Here is a 22911-nt window from a genome sequence, read left to right as displayed (position 1 = left end):
ACATTGTCAGAAGGTGTGTCTTTTCCACTCTCCCATGTCAAGCTGAAAGTGGCCCCAGCAGACAGTAAACCTAATGCGGCAACACAGAAAGCCTGGGAAGCAATCTCCCTCTCTCTATTATTCCATTCAGAAAAGCAGGGAGTGTGTGACTTCCCATCTGTGACCACTGCTGATAGTCATAGCCACCCTGTCCACACCCCATTGTAGAAATGTCCCTTCCTTTCACTCATCCCAGGATCCATGTCCGCTTTAGCTGCCTCTTCATGGCCATCTTGATCTCCTTGTTGCGAAGGCTATAGATGAAGGGGTTGAGGAAGGGGGTAATCACTGAGTAGACCACTGCTAGGGCCCGGTCATAGTCCAGTGAGTAGCTCTTCTTCAGCCGCACATACATGAAAAGGATACTCCCATAGAAAATGAGAACCACAGTGAGATGAGAGGCACACGTGGAAAAGGCCTTCCTCTTGCCTGCTGCCGAGGGAATCCTGAGCACTGTGCGGATTATCTGCACATAGGAGCTGAGAATCAGCAGGAAAGTGGCCAGGATCTTGCAGGAGTTTATAATGAAATCCACCAGCACATTGATAGATGTGTCAGTACAAGCCAAGCTCAGCACTGGAGGGAAATCACAGAAGATATGTTGAATGTGATTAGGGCCACAGAAAGGTAGGCGGGACACTAAGGAAATTTCAGCCACTGGCCCAGCTAAGCCTCCTAACCAGCATCCAGCAGCAATCTTGGTACAAAGTGTTGGGGTCATGAGGGTAGAATAGTGGAGGGGCTTGCAGATGGCTAAGTACCTATCATAAGCCATAGCTGTCAGGAGATAGCATTCAGTAGCTCCCAGTGAGTGGAAGAAATAGATCTGCAGGAGGCAGCCGGAGAATGAAATGGATTTCTTCTCACTGAGCAAGTTTGCCAGCATCTTGGGGATGGTGGCAGCTGTGTAGCCCAGCTCCAAGAAGGAGAGAACGCTGACAAATTGATACATGGGTGTGTGGAGTCGGGAGTCCAGGCGAACCACCAGGAAAATCAGCAGGTTTCCAAATACAGTAGTGAGGTACACCACAAGCAGCAAGAAGAAGAGGTAAGTCTGCACGCCTCTCAGGTGAGGGAAGCCCAAAATGATGAATTCTGTCACCTGGCTCCAGTTTCCAGTGTCCATGGCTCACCATTCATGTCCCTGTAAGGTGAGGTATGGGGAAATTAGGAAGAAAAAACAAAGTCCTGAAAGTACTAAAGTTCCCCTGGCTTCTCCTGAGTAAATCCTCCCCATAAATGCTTTGAGGGGCTAGCACTTTAATTCCATCCCTCCAGATCCCTCCAGGGAGGCCTCCTCCAGGATATCCACCCTTCTCATTAAAATGCCTTTCCTGGATATCACAGCCCATTTGAGGATTCACATGCCACCCCATAATCCAACTGTTTTGCTTAGTGGAATTCATGTGAGTATTAGGACTTACTCACAAGGCTGGGATCTAAGGATTCAGGTTCAAAGCCAGCCTGAGTAGACAAATCCCAGAGACGATTATCTCCAATTAACCAGCAAAAGCTCAGAAGTGGAGATATGGTTCAAATGACAAAGCACCAGCTTTGAGCAGAAAAAGCTAAGCGACAGCTGTCAGGCCCTGAGTCCAATCACCAGAACTGAAATAAAATAAAAAGGAATGAAATAATTACTTTTCAATGTCAGAAATACCTGAAATATTTGCAGTTGACCTGTAAGTAACTTGTTATAAACATTCATGAGGACAAAATAGTTTCTATTTTGCTTACTGCGTACAATTTTTTTCTTTCTTCTTTTCCATTTTGCTTTCTCTATGTCTCTGTCTCTGTCTCTTTTTACTTTCCCTTCTTTCCCTCTTTTTTTCCTACCTTCCTTTTTCTTTCTCTGTTTCACTCTCTCTCTGTTTCTTCCTCCCTCCCTTCCTCCGCCCATCTCTTTCTGGTTTTCTTCTTTCTTTTTTCTCCTTCCTTATTTCCTTCCATCCTTCCATCCTTCCTTCTTTCCTTCTTTCCCTCCCTCCCTCCCCCATCTCTTTGTTTTTCTTTTTTATTTCCTTCCTTCCTTCCTTCCTTCCTTCCTTCCTTCCTTCCTTCCTTCCTTCCTCTCTCTCTCTCTCTCTCTCTATCTCTATCTCTCTCTCTCTTTCTCTGCATAACTAGGTTTGAGCTCGGAGTTTGGGCTTTCTAGGAAGCATTCTACCACTTGAGTCACTGCTTCTATAATTTTGATTAGGTTTTTGCTGTTGGTTTTTATATTTTCTAGATAGGGTTTCTTGCTTTTGCCTGGGGTGGCCTCAAACCACCGTCCTGCCTCTGTGTAGCTGTGATTACTAGCATGAACTACCATTCCAGAGTTATGTGTTGAGATTGGATCTTCTGAATTTTTTTGCCCTAGGCATCCTGAAATTGCAATTCTCTTAATCTTTGCCTCCTGAGTAGGTGCTATTATGATGTGAGCCACTAGTCCTGGCTATTTGCTAGTAAATTTCAAGTACCCAGGGCCATTAGAACTATATCTGCGAGAGTGACTTAGTAAATACTTTTAAACAAATACCTAAATTCAGTAACATAAATGCACAAGCATTTCATAGTCCATAGAACTGAAAGACCAGTAAGTGAACCACAGGCTACATATGGAGATCAGGAGAACTTCATAGAAGATGTAAATTTTATTTAAAATGAAACTTCAGAATTTGTCATATGGAAAAATGAAAATCCTTTTACATTTCATCTAAACTAACTTCATTTGCTCTGCTTTTTCCAGGCATATAGTTTCTTCTAAGGCCAGGAAATGTGTATACTCCTTACACAAAAGCTTTTCTCAATTTGAAGTTTTACATGAGATAGTTCTCCCAAGATGCCAGAGTAATCCTGGACAAAAAAGAAATTTGAGACAAAGTCTCACTATGTAGCTCAGGCTGACATTGAATCCTCTGTTTCAGTTGGGCAGTTTGCCCAACTGGGACAAAACTTTTCACTCAGCATAACGAGTTCTTTTTTTCTGAAATTTATTATTATGTAGTTGTAAAAAGAGGTTACAATTCCATAAGTCAAGTTATGAGTACAAAGCAACTTGATCATTGTCACACCTTACATTATTTTTCCCTACCTTCTCCTTCCCATCCCTACTTTCAAATTACATAGGTCAGTTTGTACATTGAATATGATAACCACATTTGTTCTTCTTTCCAGCTCTGTACTCAACCTTTTCCTCACTTTAAATCCATGTCTGTCCCCTGCTCCAATTTTGCTTTCTGCCTCATTCAAACACCCAGTGCATTCTTAATTTTTTAACTGACACCTTTCTCCTCTAGATTTCTTTTTATTCTTACATTCCTTCATTTCTCAATATAAATTTAAAGCACATGTCTGGAGCTTCTTCTCTCTATCTCTGGTCTCTAACTTAATTCACACATGAGTCGTCTGGAGTCTTGACCTCAATTTTCAGTCTCCATGGGAGGATGAATACTGGAAACCCACTACCCTATCTATTCCTTTGTCAAAATCAAAGGTTCCCTCGTGATTTCATAAACTATTCTCAGGCTGTGCCTTGTAGTGCCACAAGGTTATTTCCTACTGAAAAATAGCACCCTCCCACCCAGTGTGGCTCTCCATAATTCCCAGAGATTTGGACCACTCCTTTTCTGCTTCATATTCCAACTAAGTATGGTAGAAAGAAAGAAAAACACAACCTTGTAGTTGCCCCCTTACATTGTTTGCTTTATTTTCTTTCATTATTTCTAATTACTATGATAATTTTCACCACTAAACATGAGTGTGCATAATTACCTCCCAGTACCCCCACAATTCTGAATTTTAAATATATCCTATACACCCATCAATTCATAACAACCAAGAACTCTTAATAACAAAGTAGGATGTTTGGAATAATATCTTAAATCATTTGTACCAAACTTCATGTTGCCCTTACATTTCTCTTTTTGATTCAGATCAGCAAAACTTCTTCTAATCCATAAAATAATTTATGCCCTTACCACAAATGGTCATCACACCCCTGCCACGGGATGAATAGTACCAGAAGGTTCCTGCCCAGAAGACTGTCTTCCCTGTGATAGAAATGCTGTGGGTTTTATAAAAACCTCTTCCTTCTTGACCTGAAATCTGACTTCCACCCACTGCTTTCCATTTTGTTCTATGTAACATTCTATGGAACACCCCTTTCCCCCTGGTTCAGTCATGCTTGCAAACATTTTCACCACTATCATAAACATTTCAGTTTGAAATAACCCTCCCCCCCCCCCAATTTTAAATCTTGTCTTGTTTGATTGCAGTGATCTCATTAGAAATATGCTTTCTCCTAAACCAACCTGATGACACCTAGATCAACGTAGCTCAAGGTACCTGTTGCTTTCTCTGGGCCATTCAAAGTGAACACTCTAACATTCACAACTCTAAATTGCCAGAAGTACTTCCTCAGTGTCCCTTTAGTTGTATCCTCTCATGAACTGTAATTATTTTTATTCACATGTTGTATCATCAAAGACTAATCATGTGAGCTTATTAATAAATAAACCCTATACTTCAGCTTACCTTGCAGAGTGTGTGGTGAAAGGTCTGATGTGCCACAGCTCGAGTGGTGGATGGTAGAGAAAGAAATCCAGCTGCTTCTCTCATCTGTTACTCATCCTGATACTGCAGCCAGTGCTCTTACAGAACCTACCATGTGCACATATTAACATTTATCTTTCTTAGATGTTCTGTGATCATGCCTCACTCCCCATACTCTAGTAACCTTTTAGAACGACCCCCCTGCTTTCTATTGTTTGCTTTTCACAGTTGCATTATCCACAGCCTGTATTTATTTAAACATAGGGCTAAGAACACAACCTGAAGAGATTATTTGATTCTTCATGTTGTGGAAGAGGAGGTGGGCATCAGGAAAGAGGAGATGCCAGGCTGATAAAAAGTTTAACTGACTTGTGAGGCCACATCCTTCACTATTGCATTTAAAAAGCAAAATTTTGGCTTTCAATAAAGTATTGTTTTCTGAATGTTACATCCTGAAGACCTTAATTATTCAACAGTGATCTAGTTCTTTTCCTGAAGCTCATACTACAAAGAAAAAGGTGCTGAAAGGGATGACAGCAATCAAGATATATTGTACTCATAAACAGTTTTGTTAAATGGCAACTCCTTTGTACAACTACTTGAAGGTAATAAAAAAGCAAAGAAGAAAGAAAATGGCTTATAAAAATGCCTACATAACAGAGCCCACATGCAGAGCTTGATAGAGGGAAAGAGGCTGCTGTGCTTGAACCTGGGAGCCCAGCAGGGATTAGAGTTAGGAGGTAGAGGAGAACCCCTGATTACTTCCTACTTCTCATTTTCAGTGGTACATCTAGACACTCCTGGGGCCTAGAAGAGATGGTATTGAGCACCATGATGAAACCTGTGGGGAGCAAGTCAAGCCATAAAACAATTCTCTCTCATGGTCTGTATTGTTGATTGGACAGAAGTCCCTGTGCCACTGGAGTAACTCCTGGGGTTGCTGAAAGACTCCCTCAGGAAAGGCACTGCCTCTAGGAAGTTCATTATTAGCTGGCAGCCCTTTATCATCTATTCATGCATGACAACAGTAGATAACAGTCCAATGTAAAAACAGAACATCAAGACCATATCCAAAAATGAACTCAAAACAAAACAGAGCTGGAAGTGTGGCTCAGTGGTTCAACACTTGCCTTGCAATCATGGAAGGCCTGAGTTCAACTCCAGTACTGTCAAAGGAAGACAACATCTCTGATAATATTTCATGTCTCTGAAGTCTACTTTCTCTTATATTAATATAGCAGTGTCAACGTTTTTGTTGGTGTTTAAACAGTTTATCTTTTGCATTGTTTGAATTTTTGGCCTATGTATTTATGTTTTTAGTGGAGTTTTTGTGTCAGTACAGTATTTTTTTCTTATTTATTGTCAAAGTGGTTATATTTATTGTCAGAGAGGTTACAGTTTCATATGTTAGGCCTTGGGTACATTTCTTGTACTGTTTGTTACCTCCTCCCTCATTCCCCCGCTCCCTCTTCCCCCTTTCCCTCTGCCCCCCATTGCCAGGCTTATCTCTACCTCCTTTTCTGTAGAGGTCCTGGGCCTGTCTGCCAATCTGTGTAGTCCCCTATCGCCCTCAATGCATATCCTCTGGCCAGAAGGAATTGACTGCGGGGTCGAGGTCCATGTGTAGCCTCAGTCAGCGTGTGGTTGTGGGAAGCCCTCCTCCTCCCTATCCCGCCAAGGAAGCAAGGCACTCGTAGGCTCCCGGAGAAGCTTCAATGAGTGTTCTGGTTTATTCAAGGGGGGGCTAACAGTCTTATACTAGTAATAACAGGCAAAGGAGAGGGACTGGCCAGGTGCTAATGATAGGCTAATGAGCGTGTCCATCACGGTGATGTCACGGAACTTCCCGCAGAGGCGGAGACCTCTTGGCTCCGCCTCCTGGGTCAGCCAGTGCCATTACGACACATGTGCTCGCCACTGAGAGTCGGGGGTTGGTTTGGTTTCTCTTCCAGTTTTGGAACCGGAAGGAGGTGGGACGAGCCAGCTAGCAGCCGCCCCAGGTCTTAAAAGAATAGCCATCCCCTACACCCCATGAGTTGTTCAGTTGGTTTACACCAAACAGTTTTGCAAGTATTCACTTTTGTAGTCGTTTGTCTTTTTATCCTTTGTCTCTCGATTTTGATACCGTATTTTGAACGCAGGTCTCATACTCTCCCTCAGCTTTCTTGCTCAAGGTGGATGCTATACCACTTGAGCCACACCCACAATCTGATTTTGCAGGTAAATTGGAGAAGGAGTCTCTCCAACTTTTCTGTCCAGGTTGGCTTCCAACTTTGATTCTTCAGTTTCAGCCTAGACAGAAAGGTCCAAGGCAGCTAGAATTATAGACATCATTGAGCCACCAGTGCCTGGTTTATTTTAAGTGGATTTTTTTTTCTGCTCCTGGGGCTTGAACTCTGGGCCTGGGCACTGTTTCCAAGCCTCTTTGTGCTCAAGGCTGGTGCTCTGCCACTTGAGCCACAGTGCTACTTTTGTTTTGTTTTGTTTTGTTTTCTGATTGGTTAGAGATAAGAGTCTCATGGACTTTTCTACCCAGGCTGGTTTTGAACCATGATCCTCAAACCTCAGTCTCACAAGTAGCTAGGATTATAGGATGAGCTACTAATGCCTGGTCTACTTTAAGTAGATTCTTACAAGGAACATAGTGTGCATTTTACATCTTAGTTCAATTTGGAAAGCTATATTTTTCATTTTTTTGTTTAGATTATTTCTGTTTAACTAATCATATAATCAGATTAAAATCTAACATCAAGATAACTTCCTTCTCTTTAATCAATCTTTCTTTTAATTTGCCTTTTTTTCTGTTTCATTTTTTAGTTAATATTTTTGTGATTTTTATTTTTTCCAATATTGTTTTGCACGTAACATTTAAAACGACAATTTATCAGTACCCTATCTTTACAATATATATCTGGATTTGACTGGATACTTTGAATAATATCAAGTAGTATTTCAAGTGTAGCACAAAGTATAATGTGTAATATATTTAGTAACATATTTTGGTTCTTATAATTTATAGCTATTATAGGCCAGTCAATTTTCAGATCATCCTGGCTGATCTCCTTTCCACTTGAATTTTGGGGATGGTAGTGAGACTTTAATACTAATGAGTTACTAATGAGGAATGGATACTACTGAGGAAACAAGAGTTTAGATTAATCTGTCTTTGTAGTTATTCTCCTTAAAACAGAGTGTTCTGCAATATTTATTAGTAACCCAAGTGGCATTCAGTGAACATAAACCCAGAATAGGGTACTTTTGAAAACTTCATCTTTAGAACCAGGTACAACATGACTCCATCATTTTGGGGGGTAGTTCTCTACCATGGTGGGAGAGGCTTTCCATGGATCTTCGGCTTCATTCTATCTGTGTGTAATCAATCTGCTTTGTTTCCTGGTTATGTCTTGTTGGATTCATGCTGCAAATGATAGATAAGCTTTGCATCTGTGTGTGTGTGTCTGGTTCAATTTCCGATCTTCAACCTTTCACGCTGTTTTATCATTTATTTTTCCTTTCACATATATGGTAAACACATGGCACGTGGGCATTGTTTTGCCATAGATAGTTATTGTTAGAGCAATTAAAAATAAAACAAAGTCAACTGCTGGTGGCTCACGCCTATAATTCTAGCTATTCAAGAGGCTGAGATCTGAGATCACGGTTCAAAGACAGCCCTTGCAGAAAAGTCTTTTTAAGACTCATAACTCCAATAAACTACTCCAAAAAGCTGGAAGTGGCACTGTGACTCAAGTGGTAGAGTGCTGGCTAGGCTTGAGCAAAACGTGGCTCAGGAACAGCCTTGAGTTCAAGCCTCAGGACTGGCAAAAAAAGAAAAAAGAAACAATTATATCTATCATTTGTATTTTATTTCTTATTTTCTCAAGTAGTTTGAAGTTTCTATCTAGTATGTTTTCGTGTGTGTGTGTGTGTGTGTGTGTGTGTGTGTGTGTGTGTGTGTCCCAGGGTCTGAGTACTGTCCTTGAGCTTTTATTATTCAAGGCTAGCGCTCTACCACTGGAGTTACAGCTCCACTTCCAGCTTTTTAGTAGTTAGCTGGAGATATGAGTCACAGACTTTTCTGCTTGGGCTGACTTTGAACTGAAATCTTCAGTTCTTAATCTCCTTGGTAGCTAGGATTACACATGTGAGCCACCAGCACCCAGTCCTTTCTAGTATTTTTATTCCTTCTGCCTAATGAAAAATATTCTTTGACATGTCTTTCAATGCATACCTTTAAAAAGTTTTTTTTCTAAAAACATCTTTACTTAATTTTTCTGTAAGTTTGGTTGCGTAGTACTTTACATGCTACATAAATGACTTATTTAAAGGGTATAAGTCAGTACATTTGGGGAATTTAGAATTATGCAGCTGTTATTACAATCTAATTTTAGACCATTTTTATCATTCCATCCTTCCTCAATTCCTTCCCATAGACATTTGCATATTCTGCTGGCTTCTTATTAATGGAATCATACAATATGTGATCTTTTCTGATTGGCTTTGTTCACCTAGAACATATTCAGAATCTGTCCATATTGCAGATAGGTTTTAATCTAAGCAATATTAATGTTTTTATTAAATTATTTCTCTCAGTGTAAACATACAACATTTTTATGTATCCTGTCATCATTTGATAGACATGTGGATTGTTTTACCTTTTCTATTTGTCTGTACTAATTACTTTCTCATGTAAAGAGGAAAGATATCTGTAAAGACATCTGTTTTCATTTATCTTGTATAGATTTATCCAGGAGTAGAATCCTAGGTCAGTCATAGGGTTACTACACGATTGTACTTTTCAGGGATTATTAAAGTGCTTCCCAAAGCAACCACAAACATGGATGACTAAATGCACAATGCTAGTGGGAAAGTCAAATAAGGTGTTATATTGAGTGTATTGTTCTGACTGCACTTACATGATATTCCAGGGAAAAAAGACATAGAGCTATGGTTGATCATTGGGTGCTGGGGGCTGGAAGTGGGATAGAAATTGACTACAAAGGATGAACTTGACCTGAGGAATTTGGGGGAGCCAGAAAGAAGGTCTTTCTGATTTGATTAGAATTGTGGAGATACAATATCATATGAAGAAGATAGAAATACTAAAATGGAGAAATTTCACCTACATAAATGATGTCTATAAACACACATTAATATTTATAATATAATTTAATTATGTATGTTTAGACCTATAAATATATGTTCATTTGTAAAAGGAGAAAATGAAGAGGAAAATAATTAAGGCCACAGCTTTCTGTGCTTTCTGACTTGTTATGTTTTCTTGTTTCTGTGCCTTTGTTTGATACTTTAAATTATTTACTTTTTAATCTGATCCTAAAATTTCTGCTTTAAGATGTGACTGATGGAAGTTTCTGCTTCCCATACGCCTCTAGATACCATAAGGAGGATTAATGAAGAATAATACTATGGAGAGAGAAATGGAGAGAAACTGACATGCAGATAAGCAATGCTGGTGCATGCTCACTCACAAACAAAAATTACGACTTGTGTTGACTTATTCCATGGAGATGTGGAAGTGTGTGCCTGGGTGTAACTTTGTAACTCTAAGTATATACAAATAATACACACAAAAAATAGCTTCAAACATTCTATTCATTTGTCTACATGACTAAGAAATGTCTTGTATTTGAAAAAAATTTGAATACCTAAAAATATGATGATATTCCTCTCCCCTGTCACCAATTTCATTTTCACAACAAATTGCTTGCCTTGAAATTCAAGGACTACAAAGGAAATATATGAAAATAAAGAGTGAAATGGAAGCTAAGAATTTCATAATGTTAGACATGAATATCACTTAGAGATGGGTGAGCAGCTCACCACAAGTTTGAATAAAGAGATACAGGTCTAGAAATGTATGTGTCATAGTGAAACCGGAGAGACACCGAAGGCAGACAGGAGTCATAATGAGGCCAGAAGTATAGATGGCAGAAGTAAGTGTGGCCAGGCTAGTCAAAATCAAAATCAGGATTAAATGAACATGACTAAAATTACAATGAGATCAGGATGAGACCAAGGATGTGATTGATAGTGAACAATAAGATTTATCACATTTTCCTTCATTGCCTCTGATCATTTAAATACTCTGTTTAAACACTGGTAGATTCTGAGCACCCTGCAATTAACAAACTGAAATGATTTCAGACCAAATCTAATTTATAGATTTGTAGGAGGGACCGATTAACTTGACTTACACACAAAAGTACATACACATTTATTCACATCTATAAATAGTTATACAAATTGTAAAAGCAAGCTAGTTGCCATTTAAAAAAAAAAACAAAACAAAGACTGTAGAGTAGGCTGGGTGTATACTAAAGTCAAGATCTTACTGTATTTGTAGTGCTCAGACAGTTGACATGGCTAGGAGAATGTGCATGGCTAGGGGAATGTGGCACGGATATGAGAAACAAAGGAAGGAATGCATTTTGTTTCCCATATAAATTATAGTAAGGCACTGGATTCTATACATGTGTAAGAAGGAACATTTCTTGCTTCTAAGAATGAGTTATCTAATTCAGGTTATGACGGTGAATTTTATATGGAAATATATATGGAACAACAGGAGCAAGAAGATTGTGTAGAGTATCATTCACTGATTCACCTGAGAGGTGCTAGCAATGTATATGAAAGTGGCAGCACTAAGAGAGGAAGAAGCAAAGCATATCCATACTTGAAGAAAGAACTGATATATTATTTGTAGATTGGAATTATGGGCAGATAAAAAGGAGGCAAAATCAAGTAACTAAACTCCTGTATCACAAACTGAAGTAAAAGCATCTTATTCAAGGTTGGATATTTGAAGATTTCATTTACGACACTAAGGCTATAATTCCTGGGAGACATATACTTACAGTTGTTATTAACTTCTTAAATATGCAATTCTATACCTCAGAAAGTGTTGTGAGATAGAAAATGTAAGAACTCTTGGCAGTGATAGGGATGGACTTTGAAGCCATAAGAATAACTTTGTGTAGGAAGAATGTGCTACAAGACAGTGGATACTGAGAAAAACTTATTAAGGAGATGAGCAGTTTGGGAGGCAATAAAAGTGGGGAAGCTAAGAGATACATCTTTTAAGAAGTAAGGACTGGTCACATCTGTTAAGATTTCAAAAAAGAATAATAAATACATTGCAACTATGTATGAAAATGGCACAAAAAAATCTCAATGAAAGATGTTTACCAACAGGAGATTGAGAGTGGGTGAAAGGAAAAGCAATAGAGTTATTCTAGTTAAAAATCTCGAACTCCAGCCTATTGATAGACATATCTATGATAGATAGCTCCATCAGTTAGAAATAGAGATAGAAAGATAGATATGTGGGACTGGGAATATGGCCTAGTGGCAAGAGTGCTTGCCTTCTATACATGAAACCCTGGATTTGACTCCTCAGCACCACATATATAGAAAAGGCCAGAAGTGGTGCTGCGGCTCAAGTAGCAGAGTGCTAGCCTTGAGCAAAAAGAAGCCAGGGACAGTGCTCAGGCCCTGAGTTCAAGCCCCAGGACTGGCAAAAAAAAAAAAGTAGATATGTGTGTGAAAGATCATGATAAAACCATTGGTGCAATTAATATACACTAAAAGAAAAGAAAACTGATAGGAGAAGGGAAACAAGCTCTATTGGGGAAGTGGTACCCGTGTGGAGAGAAAGCAGACTGAGAAGGTAAATGAGATTAATATGGTTTAAACATTTTATTATCAGGTACGAAAATAGATAAATGAAACCTGTTGAAATTGTTTTAGAAAGGGGAAAAGAAAGTAACAGAGGGATGAGTTTGATTGGCATGCTTTGCATACATGTGTGGAAATGTTACAACGAAATTCCCCTTTTATAACTGAGATAGGCTAGTTTTTTAAGAAGAAAGATACAGTGCATTTGGCATAATGAAAGTTATTACAAATCTTGGAAAGATAGTAAAATATCGACAGTTCTGAGACCACTCCATATTGCAACAGGCTGAAAAACAAAGAGGGAGAGATAGGCTGGCTGTGTTGGGAAGTTTGACTAGAAAAAGCAGCAAAGAAATTTACTGGTAACTGAATAGAAATGTACATCCATTAAAAACAAACAAACAACAACAGCAAGAATGGGCATGTAAAGATGTTCTTAAATATTGCCAGCATTGATAGAAAGGCTAAAGACCCAGGAAACAAAAGAATAAAGAAATCAACAGAAGTCTGCAGATGTAAGAGACAGTGGAATCCAGAACACACACAACAATGGGTAGATTATTCAAGGTCTGGTCAAAGGCATGTACAGCTTTTACAGGTGAAAACAAAGAAGGTCCTTGGTAGCAGAAAGTTAGTGTTGAGTGAGGCAAGCTTTCTCCCCCTTCCTGAAGACGGTCCTCTTGATGGCCTTAATGAGTTCCTTGTTTCGAAGGCTGTAGATAATGGGGTTGGCCAGTGGTGTTAGCACAGAGTAGACTACAGCAAGTGTCCGGTCCAGGGTCAGTGAGTAGCTCTTCTTTAGCCGAACATACATGAAGATAATACTTCCAAAGAAGATGAGGACCACAATGAGATGAGAGGCGCATGTAGAAAAGGCCTTTTTTCTTCCTGCTGCGGTTTTGATCTGCAGCACTGCCCCAATGATCCTCCCATAAGAAACCATGATAAAAAGGAAGGTGACAAGGATGATGAAGGCGTTGACAGCAAAGTCTACCAAGACATTTGTGGAAGTGTCCTTGCATGCCAGGCTCAGAAGAGGTGGGAAGTCACAGAAGATATGTTGGATCTCATTGTAGTTGCAGAAGGGGAGCTGGGAGACCAGGATCACCTCAGAAATGGGACAGAGAAAGCCACAAGTCCAGCAGCCAGCAGCCATCTTGGCACAGAGTGTTGAAGTCATTATTGCAGGGTAGTGGAGGGGCCGACAAATAGCCAAGTAGCGGTCATAGGCCATGGCTGTGAGAAGGTAACATTCAGAGGCCCCTAGGGAATGGAAGAAGTAGGTCTGAAGAAGGCAACCTGCAAAAGAAATGGTTTTCTTCTCACTGAGAAGATTAGCTAACATCTTGGGGATGGTGGTGGCGGTGTACCACAACTCTAAGAAGGAAAGAACGCTGACAAAGTGGTACATGGGTTTGTGAAGTGCTGGGTCCAGTCGAATGACTAAGAAGATGAGCGTGTTGCCACCAATGGTGAAAAGGTATGCCAGCAGCAGCAGGACAAAAAGCCAGCCCCTGACATGTCCCACACTGGGGAAGCCAAGGAGCACAAATTCAGTCAAGCTTGAGTGGTTGTGTAACTCCATGAAAGGCTGATGTGGACAAGAAAGGGAGGGAAAGCTGGAGTAAGGAGACTGCTTAATCCAAGTCAGAACTCTCTCTCTCTCTCATCAAACTGAAAACTAGCAGTTCATTACTATTTCTATTGCAGCTACTATCTATGTTACCCTAAAAAACAACCATAGTTATTTCCCCTGCTCTAAATACATCCAATAAGATAAGTACCATTTTAATGTGAAAAAAAACCTCAAGAACATGGAGAACGGAGAGATAATGACATATCTCCATTTCCTATAGATACTATGTTATGGGAATACCATTTCAATTTATGCACCTTAACTCTGTGCTGTCTGTTTCTACAAAACTCTCTCCAAATCTTCTATCCCCTCTTTCTAAATCACAGAGGGTGTTTTCTTAATCAAGCCTAAAGGATGAATTTTATACCTGAGAGTAATGTTGTTGGAAGTCTTTTTTTCTGCTGAGCTCACTTGTATAAATGTTATTAAATAAGCATGGGTCAGGCATCATTGGAAATTACATACTTATTAATGATCAGTACCACTAGAAAACTCCTCTGTAGAGGAGTTCCTGCCTCTTTAGAGGAGGCAGGAACCTCCACTGGGCAAACAAAATCTACATGCCCTGAGCATCAAGCAGCCTTAGACAAGGTCACACATGCTCCTCTGCATAGAAAGTGACCTGGGAAAACTCAACCAAAGACTTGGAAATATATCCTAAAAGATGAACAACACGATCAGGTGTAAATGATTAACACCCCTGACATTTTAGCTCTACTGATCAAGTTCAGAAAGGCACATGTAAATATGCTTTGAGAGGGCTGCTGATGTGAAGACTAGAAGAATACAGACTTCACATTAGTGATGGCAACGTGGCAGTAAGCAAAGTTCCACCAGAAAGATTAATCAACTAGAATGCATGCAAAGACTATATAGATTACTTGGTGAGATTTTTGTACCACAATGCAGGGTGTATTTTAATTGTTCCAAAGTGCAATGTAAATAGGGAAAAGAGTACATTTCCTTTTGGACAATGTCACTCCTTCCCTTCCTTTCTGTCAGTTTTCCCCTCCCATCCCACCTACAAGTTATATAGTTCATTTTCATCATGTACTCATTACCTGACTTATGTAACTGTAACCGCTCCATTTTTTCTTTCTTTTTTTTTTTTAGCATTTTCAAATAAAATTCATTAAACATTAAACATTGGTAATAATCTGAAATTTTAATTACAGATATTCTACCTCTTTTTTTAATTTATTGAAAGGTTTAGAGTATGTGTTAGGGTTAGTTTTAGGGTGAGCATTGGGGTTAGGGTTAGTATTAACATTAGGGTTAAGATTGAATAGCTGTTAGGGCTAGAGTTAGCAGTTAGGGTTACAATTAATATTAGGATTAGAGTTTGAGTGTCAGAGTTAGAGTTAAATTGTGGCTTAGGTTTAAGCCAAGTTTGTGGTTAGGTTTACATTATCTATTACTGTTAGGCTTCAGCTAGGACTTATAAGAACATATTAAATATACATAAAAAGTATGTACATATACTTTTACACATTATATCAGATATAATGTAAAAAAGACAAGCAAACCAAAGGAAAGTCAAGAGGAATATCAAACGGGCAAGGTTGTAGATGTAAAATCTTTTCAGGCTTGATGCTCTTAGATTCTTAACACTGGATATTTTACAGCATCTTTATTTAAGTCCTCTCTCTGTGAATATAACTCTCTAAATTCAAAATAGTACCTGCTTTCAAACCCATTGACAGTCTTCTTACCTCTCAGATCCTTGATCAAGTCCTGAATATCATCTGCTTCCTTCATGCCAGGTTCAGTGTGTGGTGGGGGAGGAAGATTAAATCTAGGAGCCTTTTCTCCTCCGCAGTGAGTACTATCCCCAGAGTCCCTAGAGCTGATGCTAATGGTGTGAGGTTACAAGAGGCCCAGAGAAGGGAGCCACCCTGAACTCCAAGGACTGGTGGGAATTGAGTAGTTCAATCTAGGCTCCTGGGAAGGCACTTGGAAATAGGTTGTACTTGTTCAATAGGTTGTATTTGTTCAGGTGGGCTCAGAGAATGTGGATGCTTATTTCATCACATATTATTGTTTTCTAATACTGGGGTTTGAATATAAGGTTTCCTGCTTGCTACACAGGTGCTTTCAGTCATACTCCTGACGTCATCAACCTTTCTTGACACATTTCCTTCTTATCTCTTGTGGATTCTTCACATAAGCAGATGTGGCCTACCTCCTCCTGAGAAGGAAATTATCAGCAATGACATTTCAGTGATAAGAGCTTCCCGAGCTGAACCAAAGCATGGGTCTCAGCAATCTTCATTTGACTCATGGCTCCCATGAAACACCATTCACTGAGCTTTCACTAAGCAAGTAAACTGTGGACAGCAATGCTTGGACTGACTAGTGTGACTGTTACTTCATTTCACCAAGGAAACACAAGTATATAATACCTACTAATGAGCCCAAAGTCACACCAATCCCTAGGCCTGCATTTTGAACCAGGCTGACTTGGGTGCTACAATCGTCATTTCTAAATGCTTCAGTCTCCTTTGTGTAAGAAAGGTCACAAAGTCCCAGAATGATACCTGTGTAATGGCTTGCACTCCTGACTGCTATTCATTTCTTATGTGTTCTCTCTTAGCCAGGATTTTTTAATTTAATATTTTTTGCCAGTCCTGAGGCTTGAATTCAGGCTCTAGGCATTGTCTCTGAGCTTCTTTTGCTCAAGGCTACTCTACCACTGTAGCCACAGCACCACTTCCAGCTTTTTCTGTCTATCTGGTACTAAAGAATCGAACCCAGGGCTTCTTGCATGCTAGGCAAGCACCCTAGCACTAAGCCACATTCTCAGCTCTCTCTTATTATTTTTCAAATCTATATTTTATCATGCCTACATGTGTGCTATGAGAGCTGAGATACAATACAAAAGCTATACTAACTACTAATTTGATATTTTTTTAGTCTGTATTTATTGGTTTGCGTAGCATGTATGTATAATAGACGTTTTTGAAACTTCTCCACATAACTAATTGGGTCTGAGGAATTTACCATCACCCAGCCTTATTTCATTAAAGAAGACATAGTTGTGCTCCCTTGAGAATCAAGTGAAATGTCAAAATCCTTTAGTCTAAGAAAGGGAACACATCTACTGTTTAGCAAAAATGGGTTTATTGACATTTTCAGTGAGGGGGATCCTAAACCATGGAATTGTGGAGCAATTCAATAGGACAGTATTAGAAAAGGATGATCACCACAGGCTGTAGATTCCTGTTGGTTGATTCAGGGAAGGGCTCAATGGAAGCAGAGTGTGCACTTAAGTGAATCATATCTCAATGTCAGAATAGATCTATAATCAATAGAGACAGGGCAGTCACATTAACGGAAGAAGTTTGTTTTTGGTTTCCACAGTGATCTTGTTTTTGCCAGTGTTTAGACATCTTTTTAAATCATCTTTTTTTTCCTCCTCTCACATGATGACAGTTACAGAATAACCTTGTCTAACTTGGGGCTCTCCCATCAATCAACAAGATGTGTACCACCCTGGCCAGCTTTAAGGTAATTTTAGATTTTGATTCTGTCATCTCAACTCACTTCATGTTAAATATTAATTTTGCAAGTGTGCTCTTCAGTTTCTCATGGATGACATTCCTGAGATGTCTAAGGGTCCCCCTGCATCAAGCTGACAGCCTAGTACAGACCTCCAGATCGCTCTCTTCACAGTCATGGCATAAACATTTTACAGGAAGTTATTTATAGAAATATGAACTGTCATAACAATACTCTTACACTGTTTGCATTTTTCTTTTCCTTTCTAGAACGTTCCCTGGACATGTCCATAGAACTGGGATCACTAAGGCAGAACAAAATAAAGGTAAGAAGCTCTGAGAATAATTAGGCAGAAGTAGGAATAACATGATATAAAATGTCTAAAGCTAGATACCGGCTCCTAGTTCAGTGTCATCAAGGAAAATAATTGCAAACCAACATGAAATTGCTACGTGACAATTTATTGGTTTGTCCTAAACCTATAATCTGTGATAACATTACAGTTTAACCAATCTAAAGACTACCAGTCTATCCTTACAGAGTAACATATGAATACTTTAGGTCAGGGCTGAGTAAGCTTGTCCTTAAAGGGCAAGACAGTAAATATTTTAGGCTTGTTAAACTCAGCAGATTCTATCACAACCACTCACCTCTGCCTGTATAGCTTAAATGTAGCCAATTGTGGTATGTGAAGGAAGAGGTCTGGTTGCTTTCTGATAGAACTTTATTGACAGAAAATAAACTGCAGATTTTATTTGGACCGTAGGCAACAACAGTTGAATCCATGCTGTACACATGCACATGTGCACCCCACCCACACACTGCTGAATAACATTTCTCTAATTCTAGTGTCTTAAGAACACTCCCAGTTTCATCTGAACAGATATCTCTGCCTTTCTCAAAGTCTTCGTCCCAACAATAACAAAATCCTGAATTCCTAAAGAAAAATGCATATAATATCATGTATGCTTTCCCTGATTTGGGCTTTAGTGTACTTTCAAACAAGCACTTTCAGAGCCCTGTGTCTATGCATCGGGCCCTTTGAACGGATGAAGAGTGGTCTTTATTATGTGAGGGGCTGTGGCAGAGGCCACTACAGTGAACCTTGCCAGGACAGTGAGCACAGTCGTAATGTCATAGGAGTCTCTTTATGAGGAAGGAAAATACACAATAAGACTAGAAGGAAATAAACTTTATTTTAGGGGAAACCATAAAGTATATAATTTTGAAATCAGTTTGTTCAGAAGTTTTTATAACTCATTTTATTATTTTAATAAAAAGGCATGAAGTATAATTTTAAAACATCACATAAACCTGGCAATTGTGCATATTATAACCACGTGGAAGTAGAGTTTTTGAGTAAGATTAATTTCTGCATGGCATATCTTTTGTGTCTATGGATTCAGGGACAGATGTCAGGATGGTGCTGCTGTTAATTTTCAGTGCACATACAAAATGGAAACCTTGGTTTTTGGCCTGAGATGATAACAATTATCTAGTAGATCCTAGGATATCAAAAACTACGTCCAGGACAAGACCTAAATAACTGTTCATACACTGTGTTATTGATTGAACATTTCATATGTACATTAATTTGGTGTTTCTTCACCAAAGGGGAATATTTTTAAGTTTTTAACTTTACATGAGAAGAAAATTGTAAATCTTCTATTGTAAAGCTTTTAATTTTTAAAGTAATCATGTCATTTTACTTTTCTGACTTCTCAACTTTGTAGCAATCTCAAAAACAATAGATGATACTGAAAATTTTTTAAGCTGAGCCCAATGTGGAACTTTCATAAACTGTGACAGACATTCTATCACCTTTGGTTTAGGAGTTCAATCTGAATATTTGTATGCAGGTTATATGGATTTAAAACTTCTCCCTGTCTTGACTCATTTTACTTATGTTTTTGAAAAGCTACTCCAATTTGTGTTTCCTGAATAAACTAAAGTTCAATTTATAATTTCCTCAGTGCTGTCACTCTCATATGCCACTCAGTGAAGATAAAATTAGTTCATCAATCCCTTGGTGTCTGGTAGAAACACCAATGTTTCACCTACTTTTGCTTCTCAGATATGCTTGAACTTCAGAAAACATTGTTTTCCATCAACAATTGGTATTCAAGTTTCTATGAGCACCAATTTGAGCTCATCACATGCTATTTCATCAACAAGTCAACTTAGCAAGAATTTGGGGCAGGAATATATTCTATCTCATTGTATCAGTTTAAATAATAACTTTAGAAATTTATAGATTTTTTTTTAGTTTTGATCATGTCTTATTAAATATTTTACACACACTGTTGATGCAATAAATGATATGTATTTATTTACATTTCCTGTGTTTTGCTGCCATAAAACAGTGCAACTGGCTTCCTTGGCCACTACTCCCTGTACAATGTTAATGGAAGTTGCATTAGCCATTAGTCTCATTTTGTATTTGACCTTAGAGGAAAGACTTTTCTTGCTTCTCCCTTAGTTCTACTACCTGCCGCCCCCCCCCAAAGTTGTTATCAGAAGTTTCTTTTAATAGTCTTGTTGTTTCTTATTTTATGAATTATTGTGTTCTGCCTTTTTATTCCTGCATCACATAATTGTTTTAAGTCTTTTATGTCCTGAGAAGCATTAATTTGCTTTCTAAATGTTCAAGCTTGCATTCTTTGAGAAAAATCAGTAAGCTATTGGTGATGATTTGGATGTGAATGGTTGTGTTAATCTTTGTTATGATTCTTCTGTCCAATTACTTTTTAGCACGACAGTCACAGACCTTCTGCGTACAGCAGAGTTGAGTGGTGTATGCAGTCTGGGTGGATTGGCTGGACCCCAAGGAGAAACATGCAAAGAGCTGGGTTGTGCATACCTCAGCTCTTCCTTCCAAACTCACCACGTGGAATGGATTTTAATTTGTACCTAAGTCATCTTGAAATATCTTAAAAGGCATATTAATGTATCCTGCCCTAAACATTTTGAATCTACTGTATCTGATATGCATATATTCATGGAATTAAAAATCTTTTAAGATTTACTCAAAAAGACCTGTAGGTAATTTATTGGATCATATTTATTTCATAATAAATCAATCTTTCCTTGCTTAGAGAAAACTTAAAGACATATTTTTCAATTTATTCTCTGAGTCATAGGACTGTATTACTAACCTATTAGATAGGCATAATTCTGGCCCTTCATTACTTAGAAAAAATAACTTCATTTCATTGATTAACAAATTTGTTTATTTACCTAACCAACTAAATCATACTCATGTTCAAAACAATTTACTCTTGGCAACTTACCTTTAAGTAGTTCATTTAAGTAAAAGATCAGATGTGCCCTAGTTCCTGGGCTCATGTAGGTTCTGAAAACTCCACCAATTGTGTAGAATGGCAGGCAGGATAAAGACTCACACATTAAGCGAGTCAGTGACTTTTAAAAATACTGTCCTTGTTTGTTTCTTCTTTAGTATTTAAAAAAATGCAAGTTGATTTCAGATCCTATGTACTAACTGACTTTGGAGAAAAAAAGAGTTTCTTCATTTTCCCACAATAATCAAGCTTAATGAAAAAAAACAACACATGATATGTAAGTATAAATGGTACTATACCAGAACCCATGAGACCACAAAAAGAAGATCTCTTAAGAGAACAGGTATCTATTCACCTGATCCTACTGGGGTACCAATTCCAACACATTGTCACATGCAAAAAAAAATAGGGCACAACAAGTCAGATACCAAGAAAGTTTATTAGCAGGAAAAAACAAATGACTCTAGATCAGATGTGGATACAGACACACCTGATAAAAACTCTAATAGACAACCTAAGACCAGGAGTATTTGGGGGTAAATATCAAAACTAAACAGAAAAGCAAGTTGGGGGTTTGGCTTAAACTTGCATTTAGATAAGGGCTTCCTTTGTACTGAACTTCAGGTATATTCAATCATTCTTGCTATTAGATAAGTGCACAAGGTTGACAACAAAACAGCTCACCAGGCAAGCTTTGGAAAATCCTTGGCAGAACACATTTGATACAGGTAAGAGGGACACTGCATGAGAATGACCGGCACCCAGAAGAAGAAGAAAGCAATGATTCAAGGAACCTGTGTCCTTTTCCACTCTACTGGGTGGTGATCAGGGCCACAAATTTTCTGTGACAGAAAAAGCGAGACAGAGACAGAGACAGAGAGATAGAAAGACAGATAGAGACAGAAGGAGAGAGAGAGAGAAAGAGAGAGAGAGAGACTATAAAGGTCACATGGAAAGCAGTAGAGAACCTCAGTACTATTACCTATCCTATTTCCAACTTGCTATATAACCTTGGTTAATTATTTTTCTTACGTCTTAGATTGCACTTCTGTAAAGACAAGGATTTTGGTGAGATGACTTCTGATGTCCTGCCTAAATACAAGTTCACTGACTCACTGACTTCCTGGTAGCATTCATCTAGATGCAAATGATGTTTTCTCAGAGTAAGTCTTCAGAATTATATTACATTTTATCAGAAGCTTGAACCTAGTTACTTCTTACCAAAATTAAAAAGAAAAAACGGCTTTGACTTGGAAAAGAATTGCCAGTGTGATTTCTACTACTATTGTTTTCCATTCCCAAAGGATTAATCTTCCTGCCATAATAATATTAAATAAGTTTCCCTTTGCTTCAGACCCACCAAATGTCAGGGCAGAGAATATAGTCCATATCTCCATGTAGTGATCAGGAGGAAATTTATCTATGGCCACACTGTCAAACTTCAAGTTGAAAAACCTGTTGACAATGAGTAGTTTAATATTGTAAAATATTCATGATTTTAGGGTTACTGAAATGAGAGAAAGATTAGTGCTACTATATGGCACCCCCTCACATTCTCCTCTTTGTGTATCTTTGCTTTTAAAATTTAAAAAAAGCAAACCATCCTTGCATTAGAAGAAAAAAATCATTTCAAATTCATTATTCAGAGACAGGAAAGACAAAACGTATTTGTGCTAAAAATGTTAAATTGCTTTCTAGAGATTTTGTATTAAAGAAATTCCATTTGTATTTTCAATAGAGTTGGGGCCATGTTATCATAAGACGTGAAATATGTATGCTTAATATAGGAAAAGAACATTGGATCAGAGTATTGGGATTCCAAAATTTGAGGCTTGGCATAAATATCAGAATAAACTTCTGGGACACTGTCTGGTGTTTTTCCTATTACCTTTCTGTCAATTAATACATTCCTTCTCACTTTGTTTCATCAAGTCTTGTTATTACACACACTCAGAAAAATTATACAGTATGTTTCTTGTTGCTGCTGCTAGATAATGATGATGATGAGTGTGTGTGTGTGTGTGTGTGTGTGTGTGTGTGTGAACAAAGAATAGGAGAGACAGAAAAAGAATGAGGGAAGGAAGAATTGAAACCTGAAAATAATAAATAAAACTTTAAGCTCTTTGAAAACCAAAATACACTTATTTTATATCTTCTTTTAGGTCTGAGTCTACCTAAACATAGATACTTTATCCTACGTTTTTATTT

General features: G+C 38.4%; 2 protein-coding genes across 2 annotated transcripts; both read right to left on the bottom strand.

Moving 5' to 3' along the window:
* Positions 1–226: 226 nt before the first annotated feature.
* On the bottom strand, positions 227–1169 carry LOC125359787 (olfactory receptor 6N1). Its single transcript, XM_048357673.1, has one exon. It carries the CDS (start codon positions 1163–1165, stop codon positions 227–229), a length of 939 nt encoding a protein of 312 aa, XP_048213630.1. The 5' UTR covers positions 1166–1169.
* An 11732-nt stretch (positions 1170–12901) lies between these two features.
* LOC125359894 (olfactory receptor 6N2) lies at positions 12902–13855 on the bottom strand. The gene has a single exon (XM_048357756.1). The coding sequence runs from the start codon at positions 13853–13855 to the stop codon at positions 12902–12904; it is 954 nt and encodes a 317-aa protein (XP_048213713.1).
* Between the last annotated feature and the right edge of the window lie 9056 nt (positions 13856–22911).

This window comes from Perognathus longimembris, chromosome 11 (genome assembly GCF_023159225.1).
Source record: "Perognathus longimembris pacificus isolate PPM17 chromosome 11, ASM2315922v1, whole genome shotgun sequence".
In the NCBI taxonomy this organism is placed as follows: Eukaryota; Metazoa; Chordata; class Mammalia; order Rodentia; family Heteromyidae; genus Perognathus; species Perognathus longimembris.
This window is presented reverse-complemented; position numbering and strand designations above follow the sequence as displayed.